This window comes from Salmo trutta, chromosome 19 (assembly GCF_901001165.1).
Source record: "Salmo trutta chromosome 19, fSalTru1.1, whole genome shotgun sequence".
Lineage (NCBI taxonomy): Eukaryota > Metazoa > Chordata > Actinopteri > Salmoniformes > Salmonidae > Salmo > Salmo trutta.
The window spans coordinates 33,728,423-33,751,413 of record NC_042975.1 but is presented as its reverse complement, the minus strand read 5'-3'; the positions used below and the strand labels follow the sequence as shown (position 1 = coordinate 33,751,413).

The following is a 22,991-nucleotide window of genomic DNA, read 5'->3' as shown; positions in this document are numbered from 1 at the left end:
TGTCCTTAATATACAGTATCTACAGTAATAGTGGAATGATAGTTTCACAATATTTTTCCCAAACAAATGTTTTGGAGCCACACAAAATTGCATTCTAATGGTGCAGCCTTCTTATTGGTCAACAAAAGATGGACCATCTTTTGCTGTCAAATTGACTGGGGCCAGCAATGGGCAAACATCTTTCAGCCCCAGTCCATTTGACAAGAAATTTGCTAGCCCCAGTTAATTTGACAATCTTTTTTTACCAAAAAGAAGGCTGCACCATTAGAATGCACTTTTGGTTGTGCCCAATAACATTTTTGGGGATGAAATGTTGTGAAACACTAATATTCCACTATTTCTGTAGATATGACATTACAATGCAAAGATATTACATACAGCTCCTTTAATGTATTTGTTCTGTGTCTGAGCTCCCTCACAGTGAGTGTCTTCTGGTTTTTATTTTTTCAATTTGTGTCCAATTAAGACCTAAACAACGAGGTGAGGGGAGTAATTACTAATCAGCCACCTCAATTGATCAATCAAGTAAAAGGGTGGAGTGAAAACAATGTGCCCATGGAATGAGTCTGACAGGAGTCTAATAACCAAATCACTTTTTTTTCATGTCAAGGACAGATACTAGCTGTTGCCATGTCAGTCTCAGAACTGGTATTATTTAGCTACTACATTACATATGTGGTCAGAACTAGCATCTAAAATAAGTTAGTTTTTACATGATTATTTGGATTTACAGTGTATTTCCATCACACAGAGAAAAAACAATTACAACCAAATTTTTATTGGTTTGTTTATACCAATCATTACACAGATACATCTATAAACAACTGATAAAAGAACTGTACACTTGTACTTGATACCTAAACCCCACATGAATATTGCTACTGCTGGTTTGTGTATTTGACAGCTCAAATGGATGTAGTTTCTCAGCATCCAAGGAACCATAATCGTCAGTATATTTCACACTTATGTACGTCTTTAGCTTGGCTAAGAACACAATTCCATTTTTACCATACTCACAATGTACCATTACACACTGCATATAGAAAGTTGAAAACCCCTTTTAATAGCAGCTATACAAATTTATTGCAATGCTATCACAGAACAGAGACAACCAATTACACCCAATGCACAGGCCTGATAGGGAGGAACTCCAGTACTAGGGAATAGGTTTATTAAGCAGAATGGTAAAGAAAAACAATGAGTACAAGAGTTATATGGAACACAGCTTAAACATACTAAAATGTTTTCCTCATTATAAACAATAAAACAAATGTGTTCCCCCTTGAGTTAATTCATCCCCACCACACAATGCAGGTTACATATAACGTCCCTCATATAGCCTATGGAATGTTAGTCTCTCAGACAAGCTCTCTGTTGACTTGACCGGATCCTGTAAACGACGTGCTTGCATGTTCTTGGTGTAGTAACCTGTCCCATTCCCACCCCTCCCCCATATCGAAAATAAAAACCGTTGACATTTACAATGACCGTAATTGTTCCAGAGATGTAAAAACATGGGATGCAATGAAATCCCCATCTCCAATTGTATTTTTTATTTCATAAAAAAATGTGTTTCTACAATCAAACTACTAAAAAACCTGCATTTAGAAAATAGTCGATAAAAATATACCCCTGAATTGTACAAGAAAAAGAGGTACAGGGAGCACTGATAAAAGATGTGGTTTGAGAGATGTTATTCGGCCGCCTCTTCCTCCTCTTTCTGTTCAGGTTCTTCTGGTGCCTAAAATTAAAACATAACGGAATAAAACAGTTGCCAATAGTTGAGAGAACTTATTTATAATTTACATTCATTATCTTATGTTTAAAACAGTATACGGTCATAAACTATCAATTTGATTTGTTTTTCTTGTCCTTATAAGACAAAATCCTACATATCCCAGCAGCCCCTTACCTCTTCCTCAGCTTTGGCTTCTCCATTCTCTGCGGGCACCTCCTTCTCCTCCGGCTCGGTCTTCTTCACCTCTTTAGCCTTCTTGGGCTTAGGTGCTGCCTTCTCCTTCTGTAAATAAATATGTTTAATGGGATAAGACACCGTAAGTCCTTAAATGCAATTAATTCACTATTAAATGTACATTTGAAATGTCTGCACTTCCTCACCTTTGGCTTGGGCTCTGCCTTTGCAATCGCAGGTTTCTGCAATGAAAGATTTGTGATTCTTAGCTGAAATTCTGTTTTTGGGTGCATCTTTAATTAAAGTGTCAATAATGGTGTGTAATACTCACATTTACCAATCTCTCAGATCTCCTCTTAGGCTGAAATATTTCAAAAGAAAATACCAATTATTTACTCATAAAATGGGAGCAACGTTTGACATGGGTTGCTGCTGACCCCTGGTGGCAGAACAATGGAATTGTATTTGAACATTTAAATTCTTACAACCAGCGATCACCTCGATTAAATACAACACACATTATATTTGAGTAAGATGTTTATCACTCACCTCTGCTGCCTCAACATCAGCGTTTGCCTATAATAATAATAATAATAATATGTTAGTGACAGCTCAGCAGGGCAACCGTGTTAGGTGGGTTTTACTGGGGGAGGGGCAGTTTAAATGCCAAGAGTATTAGGGGAATTATGTAATCCAAAAAAGGCGTAGGGAGGTAAGGAAAAGTATTGCAGCGTGTTATGGTCACAGTCTCGATATAACTGCTTATTTTTTCCACTTACGTCACCCACGAACTACCTAATAAACGGATAATAGTGTCAACTTGCTCAGATCATGTTCCCATTGCCTATACCATGTTGTCTGTAATCTCTACGGAGAGGAGGGGAATACCGACTCCGCCTACTCCCGACGCATTCATTCACTCGTGATGAATGGGATTTGCCAGGCACCATGACTGTGCTCGCTACTCCGACCAGACAGTCTACTATGCGTTCCCGCCATTCATTCGAATTTCAAACTCCGAGATCCTCAGCGATTCTCCAAATGGTTACAGAATCTACTAGAATCCCCAGCAACAAGAGCGCCTCTGTGATGTCGACGAATCGCCATTGCATAACCCAGAATTGGCTAGAGCCAACAAAAGGGCACACGTTAATGTAATTAAACCAAATATTTTAACGATGCAGCATGTTACATTAGCGCACTTTAACGTATTTTACCTTGCGTAACTATGAACTTTTATATTGCAAAGTAAGAAAAACGTCGTCAGTGTTCGCCTTGCTCACAAGGGCAGCCATGACACAAGTCTTCGTGCCCTTTTCAAAGCGCCCTAGAAGCAGTCCTCTGCATGTGCATACCGCCCACCGTGCGTTGAGCATTATATGCTACCAACAATTAAGCTATTTTAATTATGCAGCATTTTAATAAGTGTAAATGCAATGTAATCTAAATGTTATGTGCAATAGACTTTGCCTAGTAAAAAAAAATCGGTGTCACCAACTTTATTTCTGCAGAATCGCCATCTTACGACGTAGCTAGCGACCTACACCTCTTTGTCCTTTTATAGGTTAATGTATTTGTAAACAACCACCATGAAGACGTGACAAAACCCCAATTTGAAATTGATCTGATAGAGTAAATATTACGCACCAAACATGTAACCAGTCCTATTTTTCGAAGACTAAAATCACAGCGTGAAAAAGTAGAAAACCCGCCACTTCCCAAATCAAAACAGACCGATACATTTTAAAGTCCTGACTGAACACAGCAGTGCAACAATGTTGCAGCGGAGCGGAACAAAACATGGATATGAGGCTACATTTTATATGCAAAAATAAATGCATTTGTTTCATCTATCAAAGGATATATACAACCAATAAAACATATTCCACTTACTTTGCTCCTTTTAGGCATGGCTGTTTTGCGTATTTGTTCAAATAAAGAGGGAACTGTTCCAAAACGGAGCAAGAAAAATACTGTATGTTGGTATAAGATTCAAACACTACGTTCTATTACAGCTTAGCAAACCTTAATGTTCCATTGGAACAAAAACTAGCTCAAACCGGATTGGATTCTCCCCCTCCCTCCCTATTGAATTCATTATAGCGTCAATCGGACGGACAAGCTACTCTCCGCCCCTGGTAGCCATTGATTGGCTTTAGGAGCCGTCAACACATTTTCAAATCATAGCGAGATACCTGTGTGGATAATTTTACATGGCAATCAGATCTATATGTATTTGTCTTTAGATGAGCAGTCATCAGGGGTAACCATGACACATTTTTGTTTTTCTCCTCTCCATATCGTTTTGCCCATATACCTTTTTTGGCAAAAGGTTAAAACTGCAAGCTCCACATATGGATAGTCCCTAAACTTACACACAGTACCCCTTATTATCAGAATAAGAGGCTACCAACAATGCATTATCTTGATACAGGTATTTTAGGAAAATAAAGACAACAGTCCAACTTCACTAGGCAAAAATATTCAGTAAAAATACCCTGTACCGGGTAGAAAGAGAGGGGTGTGTGCTTCCCTAGCGACAGCTATTGTAAATAATCAAAGGAAAATGGCGACCGGGTAGGTCTGGTTGCTACTGCAACCTTGTCAAAAGGTTGTTACCGTCAATTTCCTCCTATGTGAGTATATAATTCAAGCGGTAACGTTTACAAATTGTAGCCAAGTTTTACCGGTAAAGCTGTGTTCAAACTCTGAAGTTGTGTCGACATGTTTCTCTGTAATAGTCTAGCACAGGGACATAATGTTCGTTCTCCTACTGGGAGAGATTGACAAAGACCCGCAAACATTTAATGGCTGGTGATGGTGACTCAGAGTTTATCTCCCTCTCCAAAACTGTCATCTGCTCTTCAACCTTATGACTATATCCTTCCTGACTCTTTTTAGCACCATAAGCGCTGCAGGCTAAAGAGTAAGACATCTCCGCGATATAAGGGTAAATGCCACATTTGGGAATATATAAAAACGTCATTGATTTTACCGAGTTACAGTTCATATGAGAAAATCTGTCAATTGAATTAATTTCATTAGGCCCAAATCTATGGATTTCACATGATTGGGAATACAGATATATGCATCTGTTGGTCACAGATCCCCCCCCCCCCCCCAAAAAAAAACAATGGGCCTCTGGATCTTGTTAGGGGTATTTTTGTGCATTCAAATTGCCATTGATAAAATGCAATTGTGTTCATTGTCTGTAATTTATGCCTGCCCATACCATGGGGCACTCTGTTCAAAACGTTGACATCAGCAAACTGCTCGCCCACACGGCGCCGTACATATGGTCTGCGGTTGTGAGGCCGGTTGGACGTAATGCCAAATTCTCTAATACGATGTTGGAGGTGGCTTATGGTAGAGAAATTAGCATTTAATTTTCTGGCAACAGCACTGGTGGACATTCCTGCAGTCAGCATGCCAATTGCACACTCCATCAAAACTTGAGACATCTGTGGTGTTGTGTGACACAACTGCACATTTTAGAGTGGCCTTTTATTGTCCCCAGCCCAAGGCGCACCTGTGTAATGATCGTGCAGTTGAATGAACTTCTTGATATGCCACACCTGTCAGTTGGATGAATTGTCTTGGCAAAGGAGAAATGCTCACTAACAGGGATGTAAACAAATGTGTGCATTTTAAAGAAATAAGCTTTTTGTGCATATGGAAAATGTCTGGGATCTTTTATTTCAACTCATGAACATGGGACCAACACTTTACATGTCGTGTTTATATTTTTGTTCAGTGTTGTACACAGAAATCTGGTAAACGACGTCACATGTGGAATGGATGGGCAAGCAGTATGCTGTGTATATCTCATGGGTTAAGTGCTATGACAAAGTGATGTTAATCCAAGGGAGTTTTCCCCATAAGTATAATTTAAATCTTCTCAGATCCACAAACACCAAATCCTGTGTTGACCACAGTAGCCAATAGAATACTGTCCATGTATGTTGCCATTAAATCATTAACAGGAGACGACGCTGGGCCAATTGTGCGCCGCCCTATGGGACAACCAATCACGCCCGGTTATGATACAGCCTGGAATCGAACAAGGGTCTGTAGTGACGCCTCTAGGACTGAGATGCAGTGCCTTAGACCGCTGTGCCACTCGTGACCCCAATCTGCCATGGATTGGTGCTAATTCCTTTATTTTGTGCTAGCAACCTGCAGCTTGATAACATAATGCCCTGTGATGATACCTTACTGCACAGTTCACAGTTTGGGCAAGGCCAGAATGTCATTTTCATTTTATCAGTATCCCTGATTTCCAATGTTTTCTCAATGGGAGTCATACGTTGACAGTCGGCAGAGATGACGCGTTCATATCCATACAATTTCCACGGACAGAAAGTTCAGATGTGTTGAACTTTTGACGGGCCGATGGATACGCAACCATCCGTTTAGAAAAGAGAGCATTTTATACAGCTAGGACAGTATACCATATACCAGGGTATTTGGAAATAGCCACTGGATGTTTTTTCAATACCGTTAACTATTTATTTTAAGTTCAGCTACTTATTAATTAAATACCTGCATTCAACTTGAGCAATAGGTTAGGAGATAAAGCAGATTGCGTTTTTCATTTTGAGTTTACCATAGTTCCCCAGAACAGTTGAGCCAGTCATGTTTGTAAATAGCACAAAGTGGGAGCAGGTCCAACTGTGTATTGACAGGGGTCCTGTTTTATACTGAAAGTCAATTGTTATTTTTGCTTCAATAGAGTGATCAGGGACCTGCAACTATAGTTTTCCTTCACAGAAAATACATTCATTTTCATCAGATGACAACAGAAGTGCAACTCTATTTGGCTGGCATCCACACAAGTAGGCTAAATTAGCTTACAATGAAAAAGCATGGTATTTTTTGCAAAAACTATGCATGACCATACTTCTGTTTATAATAGAAAGAATGTAGCCAGCTACATTTCATAACATTTTTCTCAAAGTTAATCTTGCATTTTTCTCAGAGAAAAGTAGGCTGGCTACACAGAAAAGTACCAGAGAAAATTAGCTACACATAAGTCAGAGTGCTGTCTGCTGACGGAATGCTGTTTGTGAATTCTGGAGAGATGCAACTGAAACACCAAATGAGTCTGATGCTGAGTAGAAATTTAAATAAGAAGCATTTCAGATCTGTGTTTACAAAACACAGCAAGATATTTCTTATGCTTTTTCTTTTTTTCCTGCGTGAAAACTAATTGTTCTGCATTAATGCGTACCCCACGTTTAACTTATGACTTATCTAAGTGGCTGAATTAATAAGGTGACTGGACTTTATGCCATGTTTGAGAAGTCAAAGCCATTTTCAATGCGTTATCTGTACAGCTGCCACTGCTATCTTTTTGATATTCTCCAGTTTTTTTTTCTCCTCTCCGTTCTCGGCTGTGTACTTCTCCCCCATCTTCTCTGAGCAGAGCAGGCAGGCAGGCCCGTTGCCCTAGCGACTCCAGACTCCACACAGACACAGCATGTACACATGCTGCTCCAGAGCCAGTACTCTTCCATTTGCACAATGTCTCTCATTCACTTCTAAATGTCCAAACTCACCAAAAATGATATTTGGTTGCTCCTACTTCCTACCTACAGTACATTTGGAAATTATTGAGATCCCTTCCCTTTTTCCACATTTTGTTATATTACAGCCTTATTCTAAAATGGATGAAATATTTTTTTCCCTCATCAATCTACACACTAGCCCATAATGAGAAAGTGAAAACATTTAGATTTATTTTTTTGCAAATGTATTGAAAATTAAAAACGGATACCTTATTTACATAGGTATTCAGACCCTTTGCTATGAGACTCAATTGAGCTCAGGCACATCATGTTTCCATTGATCATCCTTGAGATGTTTCTACAACTGGATTGGAGTCCACTTGTGGTAAATTCAATTGATTGGACATGATTTGGAAAGGCACACACCTGTCTATATATAAGGTCCCACAGTTGAGAGTGCATGTCAGACCAAAAACCAAGCCATGAGGTTGAAGGAATTGTCCGTAGAGCTCCCAGACAGGATTGTGTTGAGGCACAGATCTGGGGAAGTCTACCAAAACATTTCTGCAGCTTTAAAGATCCCCAAGAACACAGTGGCCTCCATCATTCTTAAAAGGAAGAAGTTTGGAACCACGAAGACACTTCCTAGAGCTGGCTGCCCGGCCAAACTGAGCAATCGGAGGGCCTTGATCAGGGGGTTGACCAATAACCCGATGGTCACTCTGACAGAGCTCCAGAGTTCCTCTGTGGAGATGGGAGAACCTTCAAGAAGGACAAACATCTCTGCATCATTCCACCAATCAGGCCAGATGGAAGCTACTCCTCAGTAAAAGGCACATGACAGCCCTCTTGTAGTTTGCCAAAAAAGGACTCTCAGACCATGAGAAACAAAATTCTCTGGTCTGATGAAACCAAGATTGAACTCTTTAGCCTGAATGCCAAGTGTCACGTCCGGAGGAAACCTGGCACCATCCCTATGGTGAAGCATGGTGGTGGCAGCATCGTGCTGTGGGGATGTTTTTCAGCGGCATGGGGCTGTGAGACTAGTCAGTATTGAGGGAAAGATGAACGGAGCAAAGTACGGAGAGATCCTTGATGACAACCTGCTCCAGAGCGCTCAGTAGTGCATTCAAAAGTATTTAGACTCCTTGATTTTGTTACATTACAGCCTCATTCTAAAATTTATTATATTGTTTTTTTCCCCTCATCAGTCTACACACAATACCCAATAATGACAAAGCAAGACCAGGATTTTTTATTTTGGATAGCTGGCCGCTAGACTAACCCACCAATCAAATTGTTTTTGCTGACATGGGCTAATTGAGTGACTCAGTGAATGACATAACGAGGAAAAACTGCTGATGTGTAAAAGTCTTGCTTGCTTCCCTCTCCTAATTGTATTGTTATTTTTTAGTTTTGGTTAGTTGATCTGCGGGCCTAGAAATGGGCCACCAGTTGCCCATCTCTGTTCTAAAGATGTCACAACAAAAAGCCTCATAAAACAAATATTTGTTTTATATCTCAAGTACACATACAAGTATGCATTGTTCCCTTAACTTCTAGAGATTTGTCAAATTAAATGTAGCCTATAGAATATTTACCATTAAAAACACTTCGTATAATGACACATGGTGGAGGTATGGCCTTGATAATATCACCAATTTTTCCTTCCTTTCTCATAGCTGTTTTAGTAGGCGGGGAAACTCTACTGCACAATTTGCTCCATCTTTCTATAGGGGACTCGGTACATGTATGTTAAAAAGGATGTGGGGAATAAAAATAAGAAAAAAACAAAGGGTTGGGAGGGAGTGGTGGGCAGGAGGGTTTCAGATAAGCACTATGAGTGTTCATTTGGGAGGCCTCTGTCACAGCTGCAGCCTGTTGCCATCGGCCTTCTCTTGCCCTCTCTCCATTTTCTCATTTTCCCGCTCGATCTCTTAAGTCCTTGACAGTAACAGAGGAAGGAAAGGGGCTCCCTTTCAAGAACGTGCCATTTAGCAGCACACCACTTCTACAGACCAGTGGTGACCAAATACGGAACCATTATTTTGTCCGAATGGAACTAATATATACTTGTAGATACTATACCCCATACAGATTTATTTTAAGGGAAGAATGTGCTGAATATTTCTGTTTTCACTGGAGTCAAAGATAATTCTGCCACTCCTCTATCATTTCAAATGTGAAACCTGAGCACAATGGCACAGTGAAATAATTTTATGGAAAAGTTTTCATATCTTTAACCCTAAAGATAGCGCCCTTAAATTAATTGTGATGCAGTAAATGCAGCGATCAGTATGAATACATGGAGGGTTTTAAATTAGAAATCTCTCATAATCCTCAGGATAGAGCTTGAGGTGGATGAAGGAAGGTAAAGGTGACCTTGACGTGAGACACTTCCTGTGGCTTGACCAAAGCTTCTTTGAGGGGCAACACTTCTGCTGACGTCTCCACCCCTTCTAACCAGCTGTCGTACAGTCTCACCTGTTGGCCTTACAGTTCCACTGTGATACATTGTCTCTGTGTCAGAAACCACACTCTGTTATCAGTTTGTTGCCTGAAGTTTGTATTTTTCTCTCTTCCCCCAGTTAATTCCAGAAATGGTCAGCAGGCCACAGTCAAGTAAGGTAAGCGATGTAAACCTGAGATATATGGAGTATAAACTCCTAAAATATATATAATTAAAATTCATTGGTATATTTTCATAGTAGCTAGGCTTATTTCACAATCTTGCAATAGGAAACTACAAATATTTAATAGATGTGGGACTATGGATGATGACGGACAGATGCACAGTCCAATGGGAGCAAGTGGCAGAGAGTGACGTCCTCCAGCTGTCTCTCCCAGGCCGTGCTGATGATGTCTCTGATCTGGAAGTACTATGCTGACCCAGTGACGGTTCTGCCCAGTAAGTGGCTTTTCTCCTCTAGAGCGAATGGTGGCCTTCCCATCTGGTGTAGCAGGTAAGCCAGATTACAGTGCCTGCCCTGAGAGGGGCTCTTAACACCAGGCGGGGTTGCATCACCAATGGCTCCCTATGTAGTGCGCTATTGTATTAATGCTCTTCCAGGGCTCCAGACTGTGACCATATAGTTGTATTTTGTTACCCTTTGACTTGGCAAGTTACATTTTTTGTTGGTCACACTGGTGCGAGCTGTACATTCTACCTGGCCACCTCACTCAAAACGTCTTATTTATTTTGCGCATAAAACCATTATTTGGCCTAACAGTGAAGTGCATGATTCCTGTAATGAAAGTGTCTGCCCTGCTGCTGTGCCTGGTTCACACTTTTACAATCGAGATATATGATATGGCTTTGAAATACGGAGCTGTGCGTTGGTCATTACGAGTGCACTAGGCCTCATTGAGTAGTAGTTTGAACTTGGCAGGAAATCAATTGTGATCAATGCATTGAACTCATTAAAACATTTATACATTTTCCCAAGTGTATAATAAGACATTTACAGATTTTTTTAATTTCACCTTTATTTAACCTCTTTTAACCAGGTAGGCCAGTTGAGAATAAGTTTTAATTTACAACTGTGACCTGGCCAAGACAAAGCAAAGCAGTGCGACAAAAACAACAACACAGAGTTACACATAAACAAATGTACAGTCAATAACACAATATAAAAATCTATTTACAGTGTGTGCAAATGTAGTAAGATTAGGGAGGTAAGGAAATAAATAGGCCATAGTGGCAAAATCATTACAATTTAGCATTAACACTGGAGTGATAGATGTGCAGATGATGATGTGCTAGTAGAGATACTGAGGTGCAAAAATAAATAACAGTATGGGGATGAGGTAGTTGGGTGGGCTATTTAGATGGGCTGTGTACAGGTGCAGTGATCGGTAAGCTGCTCTGACAGCTGATGCTTAAAGTTAGTGAGGGAGATGTATGTCTCCAGCTTCAGTGATTTTTGCAATTCGTTCCAGTCATTGGCAGCAGAGAACTGGAAGAAAAGACGGCTAAATGAGGTGTTGGCTTTGGGGATGACCAGTGAACTATACCTGCTGGAGCAGGTGCTACTGGTGGGTGTTGCTATGGTGACCAGTGAGCTGAGATAAGGCGGGGCTTTACCTAGCAAAGATGGCGGTTATGGTATCTTTTAGGACCTTGAGCGTGGCTGAGGTGCAACCATGATCAGATTGGAAACCAGATTGCATAGTGGAGAAGGTACGGTGGGATTTGAAATGGTTGATAATCTGTTTGTTAACTTGGCTTTCGAAGACTTTAGAAAGGCAGGGCAGGATAGATATAGGTTTGTAACAGTTTGGGTCTAGAGTGTCTCCCTTTTTAAAGAGGGGATGACAGCGGCAGCCTAGCTGATTTGTAGGGCTACAGATTTTGCCGCTCTTTCAGAACATCAGCTATCTGGATTTGTGTGAAGGAGAAGCGGGTGGGGGGGGGTGTGCTTGGGCAAGTTGCTGCGGGGGGTGCAGTGCTGTTGGCCGGGGTAGGGGTAGCCAGGTGGAAAGCATGGTCAGCCGTAGAGAAATGCTTATTGAAATTATCATAGATTATCCGTGGTGACAGTGTTTCCTAGCCTCAGTGCAGTGGGCAGCTGGGAGAAGGTGCTCTTATTCTCCATGGACTTTAGTGTCCCAAAGTGTTTTGGAATTTGTGCTACAGGAAGCAAATTTCTGTTTGAAAAAGCTAGCCTTTTCTATCCTAACTGACTGTGTATATTGGTTCCTAACTTCCCCGAAAAGTTATGTATCGTGGGGGCTATTCAATGCTTATGCAGTACGCCACAGGATGTTTTTGTGTTGGTCAAGGTCAGTTAAGTCTGGAGTGAACCTAGGGCTATATTTGTTCTTAGTTCTACATTTTTTGAAAGGGGCATGCTTATTTAAGATGGTGAGGAAAGCACTTTTTAAAGAATAACCAGGCATCCTCTTGTGACGGGATAAGGTCAATATCCTTCCAGGATACTCGGGGCCAGGTCGATTAGAAAGGGCTGCTCGCTGAAGTGTTTTAGGGAGCGTTTGACAGTGATGAGGGGTGGTCGTTTGACTGCGGACCCAATACGGACGCAAGCAATGAGGCAGGGATTGCTGAGATCCAGGTTGAAGACAGCAGAGGTGTATTTAGAGGGCAGGGTGGTCAGGATGATATCTATGAGGGTGCCCGTGTTTACAGATATAGGGTTGTACCTGGTAGGTTCCTTGATAATTTGTGTGAGATTGAGGGCATCTAGCTTAGATTGTAGGACGGCCGGGATGTTAAGCATATCCCAGTTTAGGTCACCTAACAGTTCGATCTCTGAAGATAAATGGGGGGCAATCAATTCACATATGGTGTCCAGGGCACAGCGGAGGGCTGAGGAGGGTCTATAACAAGCGGCAACATTGAGAGACTTATTTCTGGAAAGGTGGATTTTTAAAAGTACTGTTTGGGCACAGACCTGGATAGCATGACAGAACTCTGCAGAACATCTCTGCAGTAGATTGCAACTCTGCCCCCTTTGGCAGTTCTATCTTGGCGGAAAATGTTGTAGTTGGGGATGGAAATTTCAGAATTTTTGGTTGCCTTCCTAAGCCAGGATTCAGACACGGCTAGGACATCAGTGTTGGCGGAGTGTGCTAAAGCAGTGAATAAAACAAACTGGGGAAGGAGGCTTCTGACATGCATGAAACCAAGGCTTTTACGGTTACAGAAGTCAACAAATGATAGCGCCTGGGGAATGGTATTGGGGGCTAAAGGGCCTGGGTTAACCTCTACATCACCAGAGGACAGAGGAGGAGTAGGATAAGGGTACGGCTAAAGGCTATAAGAACTGGTCATCTAGTGCGTGGTAGAATAGATTCAGGGAATAATGTACAGACCAGGGTATGGTAGGATGTGAGTACAGTGGAGGTAAACCTAGGCATTGAGTGACGATGAGAGAGGATTCGTCTCTGGGGGCACCAGTTAAGCCAGGTGAGGTCTCCGCATGTGTGGGGGTTGGGACAAAAGAGCTATCTAAGGCATTTGGAGTGGGACAGGGCTCTTCAGGGAAATAAAACAATAAGAACTAGCCTAAACAGCAGTAGACAAGGCATATTGACATTAGAGAGAGGTATAAAGCAATCACAGGTGTTGATCGGGAGAGCTAAGACAACAACGGGTAAATGGCGATGAATGGGCAGTGCGGGTCAGTTAGAAACATACAGGACCTGAGTTCGAGGCTGGGGCCGACAGATAAAGAAAATGAGGTACCGCGTTATTGAAACAGGCTGGGGGGGGCATCAGCTGTGTTGCCGAGTGATCATAGGGTCCAAAGAACAGCAATAGGTGAGTCAGGGAGCCGTTCGGTAGTCACTACTACACTAGGCGAGCGGGAGACACGACATTAACAGAATGCATCAATGATTCATATTTCCTGCAACTTTCTAAATAGGCAATGACACAGGAATGCCCCTGTCTCGTCTGTTTGTGTGTCTGTGTGTACTGCGCATATGTCTACCACTGTTGCCGTTGATAACCGTCTTCTGGTAGATGGAGAAAGGCTTTCCCAAATACCTTCTAATTTACTAGAAAGTAGTTTTTGCCTGATTATTTGCATCAATCCATTGGATATTTGTTTAGCAAACTCTACCATCACATGTGCACTACAAACCACTGCAAAACAACAGCCTATTGCTAGTTGCCAGTTGAATTAAAGGGTAATGACACACCAAAATCAACATTTCTTATCTTTTTCCAGACCTAATAAATGGTCTGGGAACTTAAAACATCAAATTGTGTTTTTCTACAAAAAAGTGAGATAAAAATCCTGGAACTGTAACGATCGTCTGAAAGAGGGGACCAAGATGCAGCGTGGTTAGTGCTCATCATTAAATTTATTTACTGAGAACACTTTAGACAAAATAACAAAACGACCAACAGTTCCGTCAGGTGCAAAACACTAAACAGAAATAACTACACACTAAAACCCAAAGGAAAACAGGCTGCCTAAGTATGGCTCCCAATCAGCGACAACGATGTACAGCTGTCCCTGATTGAGAGCCATACCAGGCCAAAACAAAGAAATACAAAAACATAGAAAAAAGGACATAGAATGCCCACCCTAGTCACACCCTGGCCTAACCAAAATAGAGAATAAAACCCTCTCTATGGCCAGGGCGTGACAGGAACAAAACCGAGTAAGTTTAGTTTGGAATAAAAGAAAACACATTTTGGCCAAAAATGTAACCATTTTTATGGGGCCCTAGAGTACCCACTTCATGAGGTGGTGAATTAGTGGCAATTTAATTAGGCCTACAGTACCTTAGTTTGGACACGCATACTAATTCCAGGGTTTTTCTTTATTTTTTACTTTTTTCTACATTGTAGAATAATAGTGAAGACATCAAAACTATGAAATAACACATATGGAATCATGTAGTAACCAAAAAGGTGTTGAACAAATCAAAATATATCTTATATTTGAGATTCTTCAAAGTAGCCACCCTTTGCCTTGATGACAGCTTTGCACACTTTTGGCATTCTCTGAACCAGCATTTATATTAACAGGTGTGCCTTATTAAAAGTTAATTTGTGAAATGTATTTCCTTTTGAGCCAATCAGTCGTGTTGTAACAAGGTAGGGGTGGTATACAGAAGATAGCCCTATTTGGTAAAAGACCAAGTCCATATTATGGCAAGAACAGCTCAAAGCGTGAAGGTCAGTCAATCTGAAAAATTTGAAGAACTTTGAAAGTTTCTTTAATTAAGTGCAGTCACAAAAACCATCAAGCACTATGATGGGAAGATGGCACCGATAGAGATGGCAGCTTCGCTTCTAGTCCTTAGAAAACTGTGCAGTATTTTGTTTTTTTATGTATTATTTCTTACATTGTTTACAGATTCCTTACAGATTCCGTTTTAGGACCACTATTGTTTTCACTATATATTTTACCTCTTGGGGATGTCATTCGAAAACATAATGTTCAATTTCACTGCTATGCGGATGACACACAGCTGTACATTTCAATGAAACATGGTGAAGCCCCAAAATTGCACTCGCTAGAAGCCTGTGTTTCAGACATAAGGAAGTGGATGGCTGCAAACTTTCTACTTTTAAACTCGGACAAAACAGAGATGCTTGTTCTAGGTCCCAAGAAACAAAGAGATCTTCTGTTGAATCTGACAATTAATCTTGATGGTTGTACAGTCGTCTCAAATAAAACTGTGAAGGACCTTGGCGTTACTCTGGACCCTGATCTCTCTTTTGAAGAACATATTAAGACTGTTTCAAGGGCAGCTTTTTTCCATCTACGTAACATTGCAAAAATCAGAAACTTTCTGTCCACAAATGATGCAGAAAAATTAATCAATGCTTTTGTTACTTCTAGCTTGGACTACTGCAATTCTCTACTTTCCGGCTACCCGGATAAAGCACTAAATAAACTTCCGTTAGTGCTAAATACGGCTGCTAGAATCCTGACTAGAACCAAAAAATGTGATCATATTACTCCAGTGCTAGCCTCCCTACACTCTCTTCCTGTTAAGGCAAGGGCTGATTTCAAGGTTTTACTGCTAACCTACAAAGCATTACATGGGCTTGCTCCTACCTATCTTTCCGATTTGGTCCTGCCGTACATACCTACACGTACGCTACGGTCACAAGACGCAGGCCTCCTAATTGTCCCTAGAATTTCTAAGCAAACAGCGGGAGGCAGGGCTCCCTGCCTCTAACCCTATTACAGGGGCTGAGTCACTGGCTTATTGGTGTTCTTCCATGCCGTCCCTAGGAGGGGTGCATCACTTGAGTGGGTTGAGTCACTGACGTGGTCTTCCTGTTTGGGTTGGCGCCCCCCCTTGGGTTGTCCCGTGGCGGAGATCTTTGTGGGCTATACTCGACCTTGTCTCAGGATGGTAAGTTGGTGGTTAAAGATATCCCTCTAGTGGTGTGGGGGCTGTGCTTTGGGTGGGGTTATATCCTTCCTGTTTGGCCCTGTCCAGGGGTATTGTCGGATGGGGCCACAGTGTCTCCTGACCCCTCCTGTCTCAGCCTCCAGTATTTATGCTGCAGTAGTTTATGTGTCGGGGGGCTAGGGTCAGTCTGTTATATCTGGAGTATTTCTCCTGTCTTATCCGGTGTCCTGTGTGAATTTAAGTATGCTCTCTCTAATTCTCTCTTTCTCTCTTTCTTTCTTTCTCTCTCGGAGGACCTGAGCCCTAGGACTATGCCTCAGGACTACCTGACATGATGACTCCTTGCTGTCCCCAGTCCACCTGGCCGTGCTGCTGCTCCAGTTTCAACTGTTCTGCCTGCGGCTATGGAACCCTGACCTGTTCACCGGACGTGCTACCTGTCCCAATGCGGTAGACATACTCTCAATGATTGGCTATGAAAAGCCAACTGACATTTACTCTTGAGGTGCTGACTTGTTGCACCCTCGACAACTGTGATTATTATTATTTGACCATGCTGGTCATTTATGAACATTTGAACATCTTGGCCATGTTCTGTTATAATCTCCACCCGGCACAGCCAGAAGAGGACTGGCCACCCTTCATAGCCTGGTTCCTCTCTAGGTTTCTTCCTAGGTTTTGGCCTTTCTAGGGAGTTTTTCCTAGCCACCGTGCTTCTACACCTGCATTGCTTGCTGTTTGGGGTTTTAGGCTGGGTTTCTGTACAGCACTTTGAGATATCAGCTGATGTAAGAAGGGCTATATAAATACATTTGATTTGATTGTTAGCCCAGAAAACCTGAAGTGTTATTACATACAGCCAGGAATAAATATTGGATATCAGAGAGATGTCGTCTTACCAGCGAATATCCAGTCCCTAGTTAACAAAGCCGACGAAATCAGGGCAAGAGTTGCTTTCCAAAGAGATATTCGGGATTGTAACATACTCTGTTTCATGGAAACATGGCTAGCTTGGGACATGCTGTCGGAGTGAGTACAGCAAACTGGATTTTCAGTGCATTGCGCCAGCAGGAATAAACATCTCTCCGGTAAGAAGAAGGGCGGGGGTGTATATTTCATGATTAACGACTCATGGTGTAATTGTAACAATATACAGGAACTCAAGTCCTTTTTTTCACCTGACCTAGAATTCCTCACAATCAAATGCCGACCGTATTATCTCCCAAGAGAACTCTCCTCGGTTATTGTCACAGCGGTGTGTATCCCCCCACAAGCTGATACCAAGACGGCCATCAAGGAACTTCACTGGACTTTAAGCAAACTGGAAACCATATATCCTGAGGCTGCATTTATTGTAGCTGGGGATTTTAACAAAGCTAATTTGAGAACAAGGCTACCTAATTTCTGTCAGCATATCGATTGCAGCACACGAGCGAGCAACACACTCAACCATTGCTACTCTAACTTCCGCGATGCATACAAGGCACTCCCCCGCCCTCCTTTTGGCATATCTGACCATGACTCCATCTTGTTACTCCCTCCCATAGGCAGAAACTAAAACAGGAAGAGCCCGAGTTTAGGTCTATCCAACGCTGGTCTGACCAATTTGGATTCCACACTTCAAGATTGCTTCGATCACATGGACTGGGATATGTTCCCGGTAGCCTCAGAGAACAACATTGACGTATACGCTGACTTGATGAACGAATTTATAAGGAAGTGTATAGGAGATGTTGTACCCACTGTGACTATTAAAACCTTCCCTAACCAGAAACCGTTGATTAATGGCAGCATTCGCACAAAACTGAAAGCAAGTACCACCACATTTAATCATGGCAAGGCGACTGGCAATATGGCCGAATACAAACAGTGTAGTTATTCCCTCCGTAAGGCAATCAAACAAGCAAAGTGTCAGTATAGAGACAAAGTGGAGTCGCAATTCAACGGCTCAAACACGAGACCTGTGTGGCATGGTCTACAGACAATCACGAATTACAAAAAGAAAACCAGCCTCGTTTACGGACATTGACGTCTTTCATCCAGACAAATTAAACAACTTCTTTGAGGACAATACAGTGACACCGACACGGCCCGCTACCAAAGACTGTGGGCTCTCCTTCTCCGTGGCCGACATGAGTAAAACAGTTGGATGTGTTAACCCTTGCAAGGCTGCAAGCCCAGACGGCATCCCTAGCCGAGTCCTCAGAGCATGCCCAGACCAGTTGGCTGGTGTGTTTACGGACATATTCAATCAATCCCAGTCTGCTGTCCCCGCATGCTTCAAGATGGGCACCATTGTTCCTGTTCCCAAGAAAGCCAAGGTAACTGAACTAAATGACTATCGCCCTGTAGAACTCCTGTCATCATTAAATGCTTTGAGAGATTAGTCAAGGATCATATCAACTCCACCCTACCTGTCACCCTAGACCCACTTCAATTTGCTTACCGCCCCAATAGGTCCACAGACGATGCAATCACCATCACACTGCACACTGCCATATCTCATCTGGACAAGAGCAATACCTATTTAAGAATGCTGTTCATAGACTACAGCTCAGTATTCAACACCATAGTACCCTCCAAACTCATCATTAAGCTTGAGTCCCTGGGTCTTGACCCCCTCCCTGTGCAACTGTGTCCAGTACTTCCTGACCGGCCGACCCAGGTGGTGAAGGTAGGAAACAACATCTCCACTCCGCTGATCCTCAACACTGGGGCCCCACAAGGGTGCGTTCTCAGCCCCCTCCTGTACTCCCTGTTCACCCACGACTGCGTGGCCATGCACGCTTCCAACTCAATCATCAAGTTTGCAGATGACACAACAGTGGTAGGCTTAATTACCAACAACGACGAGACAGACTACAGGGAGGAGGTGAGGGCACTCGGAGTGTGGTGTCAGGAAAATAACCTCGCACTCAATGTCACCAAAACAAAAGAGATGATCGTGGACTTCACGAAACAGCAAAGGGAGCACCCCCCCCTTTCCACATCGACGGGACAGCAGTGGAGAAGGTGGAAAGTTTTAAGTTCCGCGGTGTACATATCACCGACAAACTGAAATGGTCCACGCCCAAAGACAGTGTGGTGAAGAAGGCACAACCGCACCTCTTCAACCTCAGGAGGCTGAAAAAATGTGGCTTGTCACCGAAATCCCTCACTAACTTTTACAGGTGCACAATCGAGAGCATCCTGTCGGGCTGTATCACCGCCTGGTACGGCAACTGCAACGCCCACAACCGCAGGGTTCTCCAGAGGGTGGTGCGGTCTGCACAATGCATCACTGATGGCAAACTACCTGCCCTCCAGGACACCTAGAACACCCGATGTCACAGGAAGGCAAAAAAGATAATTAAGGACAAAAACCACGCGAGCCACTGCCTGTTCACCTCACCGCCATCCAGAAGGTGAGGTCAGTACAGGGGCATCAAAGCTGGGACAGAGAAATAGAAGCTGTTTTTCAATCTCAAGGCCAGATTGATAAACAGCCATCGCTAGCACAGAGAGGCGGCTGCCTACATACAGACTTGATATAAATGGCCACTTTAATGGATCAATAGTCACTTTAATAATGCTACTTTAAGAATGTTTACATATCTTGCATTACTTCTCATGTGTATGTACTGTATCCCACACTATCTATTGAATCTTACCCACTCTGTCACTGCTCATCCATATATTTTATATATTCTTATCCCATTCCTTTACTAGATTGTGTGTGTTTAGGTTTTGTTGTGGAATTGTTAGATATTACCTGTTAGATACTGCTGCACTGTTGGATCTATAAGCCTAAGCATTTCGCTACACTCGCAATAACATCTGCTAACCATGTGTATGTGACCAATAAAATGTGATTTGATTTGATGAAACTGGCTCTCATGAGGACCGCTACAGGAAAAGATCCAGAGTTACCTCTGTTGCAGAGGATAAGTTCATTAGAGTTACCAGCCTCAGAAATTGCAGGCCAAATAGTGCACATAAAGATGAAGGCAAAATAAAAAAACATCTGAATCTTCTGGTGCCCTAATTTTGACTCTCAAATCTAAAGAATTATAGCCTATTTGTTAACCTAACAATCATGACAATCACTGGATTAGGTTGCATATCAAAATATTTTCAATCATGCATTCCTGCTTGGACTTGTTAGATGTAACAACTTATTTATTGAATACCAGTAGTTTATTACACATCTTATAAAGCATTATGAATATTTCTATTGCATGACGCTGTAATTAGGGGTGGGGTGCGACCAAATCATGGTCTGGTGCCATCAACTTAAAAAGTTAGTGGCACCAGTGTCACCAGGGGAAAACAGTAGTCTGGAGCGCTGTATTCAATCCATTCAACTCAATGTCTGTTTTGTTTTAAAAGTCTGACTAGAACTGAGCAAGGATTTTAGCTTCATAGGTGGAGGTTTTCATGGGCTCAATGAGAACAGAATTAATACCAGTTCCCCAAGCTTTAAAGTCATATACACTGAGTATACAAAACATTTTGGGTGGTGGACCATTCTTGATACACACAGGAAACTGTTAAATGTGAAAAACCCAGCAGTGTTGCAGTTCTTGACACAAACCGGTGGGCCTGTCAGCTACTACCGTACCCCGTTCAAAGGCACTTAAATATTTTGTCTTGCAAATTCCCCCTCTGAATGGCACACATACACAATCCAAGGCTTTAAAATCATTCTTTAACCTGTATCCTCCCCTTCATCTACACTGATTTGAAGTGGATTTAGCAAGTGACATCAATAAGAGATCATAGCTTTCACCTGGATTCACCTGGTCAGTCTACAGGGGTCTGAATACTTTCCGAATGCACTGTATGTCATGGAAATGTTCTTGTTTTGTACACTCAGTGTATTTTGTAGAAAATGTTTCCTCGGGTATGTTTAAACCCTAAAGTCTCTGTTTCTCTGAGAACAGCAATACCTATGGATCTTCATAAGTCCCTGCCTGGGAATTTGTCACATTTTCATGGTTTGCATTTTTTAGCTTGATCTGTTACTTTCTGAATCTTGAACGCTTACGTTTAGAAATCAGGTTAGATGACATGGATCTGGTCTCTGAGACTGTATATAACTAGTAGTATAATGATTCTTCATTAACCAGCTCTTGTGCCTGTGTTTCAGATGGTGTTGGAATCCCATGGCGGCTCGTTGTTTGTAACAAGGTAGTGGCTATAATGATCCAAGCAGTGGCTTGACAGCCTGAACTTTACTGTCTACGCTGTGAGACCAAATTATGCAATTGTATACTCTGGGCCTTGATATTTTGTTCATTTTTTTGTGTTGAATGTTTTTGAGAAACTGCACTGTTACATTTTGATAAACCATCAGGATTGTTTTGTAGCATTTTCTTTCTTTGCCAATCCATTCCTCTTCATGAAACTACATCAGACTTCTCAAAGATATCTTATGAACTAAGTCTGGCTTAATAATGGTTACAATGTGTTCCTTTTCTAAATTATTCAAGCCATATCACTCTTTTACCTATATGCAACAGTGTTCTGCTGTGCATCTTTGTTTGTCGGTTGCCTACTTTATAACCCTCTTCCAGAATTATTATTATTTTGACATATCAATAAAAACCTGCAAAACATTATTTGTAGCGGCCATGACAGAAGCGAAACGAGAGTTGTCTTGGGGATGTGGTTTGATGTGGGTGTTTCTTTGCCATTCATTAACAACAAACAAGGGCGGTAACATTAATGTAGTGACAGGTCATCACTTGCATCTATAACCCAAAGTCATAAACCCTGCCCATTTCTACAAATTAGATTTTATACCTAACCTTAACCATACTGCTAACCTTATGCTTACCGCTAAATTTAAATGAAGACTGTGGAATCTGCCTTTGTGGCAATAATAATTTATTTAACTGGTGTAGCGCTTTTCATTACAGAAAATTATCTCAAAGCGCATAAAAAGCAAAACAAACAACAAATGTAAATTGAGATGGTAGAGATCAGTGTTGTAGTACAGGATTTGTCGCGGTGTTGGATACATCTGTACTCGGTCTTGTTTTGGACAGTGAGACCAGCGGATTAAAAAACGAATTATCAGCTTCCATTCAGTCATCACATAAAACCGCTTCGCCAGGCCAAATATATACACTTCTTTCTTGAAACATGAATATCTTAACAACCTTTATATCTAATATAGACATGTTTACGCAGTGGCAAACCTATAACCATTCAGTGTGTGTGACAGGTTCGTGATTCTGAAAGGACAACAACCGTAATACCAGCACACTCGTGTAGTAGAGTGCATTTTTTTGTAAAACACAAAGGGCCAGTGTTGTAGTGGAGGGGTATACGCAGGTATTGCTTACTTTTTTCAGTGGGCATTGCTTATAATCACGTTTTAACCCCTACTGATGCGTATCAAAGTAGTGTAGTGGAGAAATCCTGCGCAAAGTAGCCAACAGAACCGCAAAGCACGTGAAATAAATTCACATGCGTGCCGCACACACCCTAGTTTCAACGGAATATTATCTGCAGGCAGCAATTGTGCAGCTCTCAACTATTTTTGGCATGGAGCAGCTCACAGAAGAATGACTTTGGTAGCCGGTAGGGTAGGAAGGACATTTTAAATTTAGGATATCTACCAGTAAATGCTAACAAAGGAAACAATCGGTATGCAAACCAGGTATTTCAAAAGTTAATCCGAAGTGTTAGTAGGCTATTTGTGATGCCCAATTGTCATCATAAACTGTTTGCATCAGGGGCGT

The 22,991-nt window shown here is 41.9% G+C and overlaps 1 protein-coding gene and 1 long non-coding RNA gene across 4 annotated transcripts; one reads left to right on the top strand and one right to left on the bottom strand.

The window, feature by feature from the left end:
* Positions 1–762: 762 nt before the first annotated feature.
* On the bottom strand, positions 763–3,988 carry LOC115154381 (non-histone chromosomal protein HMG-14). Its single transcript, XM_029700551.1, has 6 exons — positions 3,806–3,988; positions 2,462–2,488; positions 2,244–2,273; positions 2,119–2,154; positions 1,913–2,020; positions 763–1,741 (listed from the first exon to the last, which is right to left on the bottom strand). The coding sequence occupies exons 1-6, from the start codon at positions 3,821–3,823 to the stop codon at positions 1,694–1,696; spliced, it is 267 nt and encodes an 88-aa protein (XP_029556411.1). The 5' UTR covers positions 3,824–3,988; the 3' UTR covers positions 763–1,693.
* Positions 3,989–4,473: 485 nt separating this feature from the next.
* On the top strand, positions 4,474–21,879 carry LOC115154382 (uncharacterized). Of its 3 annotated transcripts, none has more exons than XR_003867881.1 (4): positions 4,474–4,548; positions 10,008–10,046; positions 10,159–10,327; positions 21,392–21,879. It is a non-coding gene; the product is annotated as an uncharacterized LOC115154382 (long non-coding RNA). The 3 variants fall into 3 exon arrangements; XR_003867883.1 differs by lacking the exon at positions 21,392–21,879 and adding an exon at positions 16,557–16,594; XR_003867882.1 differs by lacking the exon at positions 21,392–21,879 and adding an exon at positions 16,557–16,585 and having other exon boundaries at positions 10,159–10,382.
* The last annotated feature ends 1,112 nt before the right edge of the window (positions 21,880–22,991 follow it).

Bases quoted from the DNA above. Each gene is read 5' to 3' on its own strand.
- LOC115154381 (XM_029700551.1), bottom strand. The intron at 2,155-2,243 runs GTGAGTATTACA...CTTTCATTGCAG, and splicing joins GATCTGAGAGATTGGTAAAT to AAACCTGCGATTGCAAAGGC. The intron at 2,021-2,118 runs GTGAGGAAGTGC...ATTTATTTACAG, and splicing joins AGGCAGAGCCCAAGCCAAAG to AAGGAGAAGGCAGCACCTAA.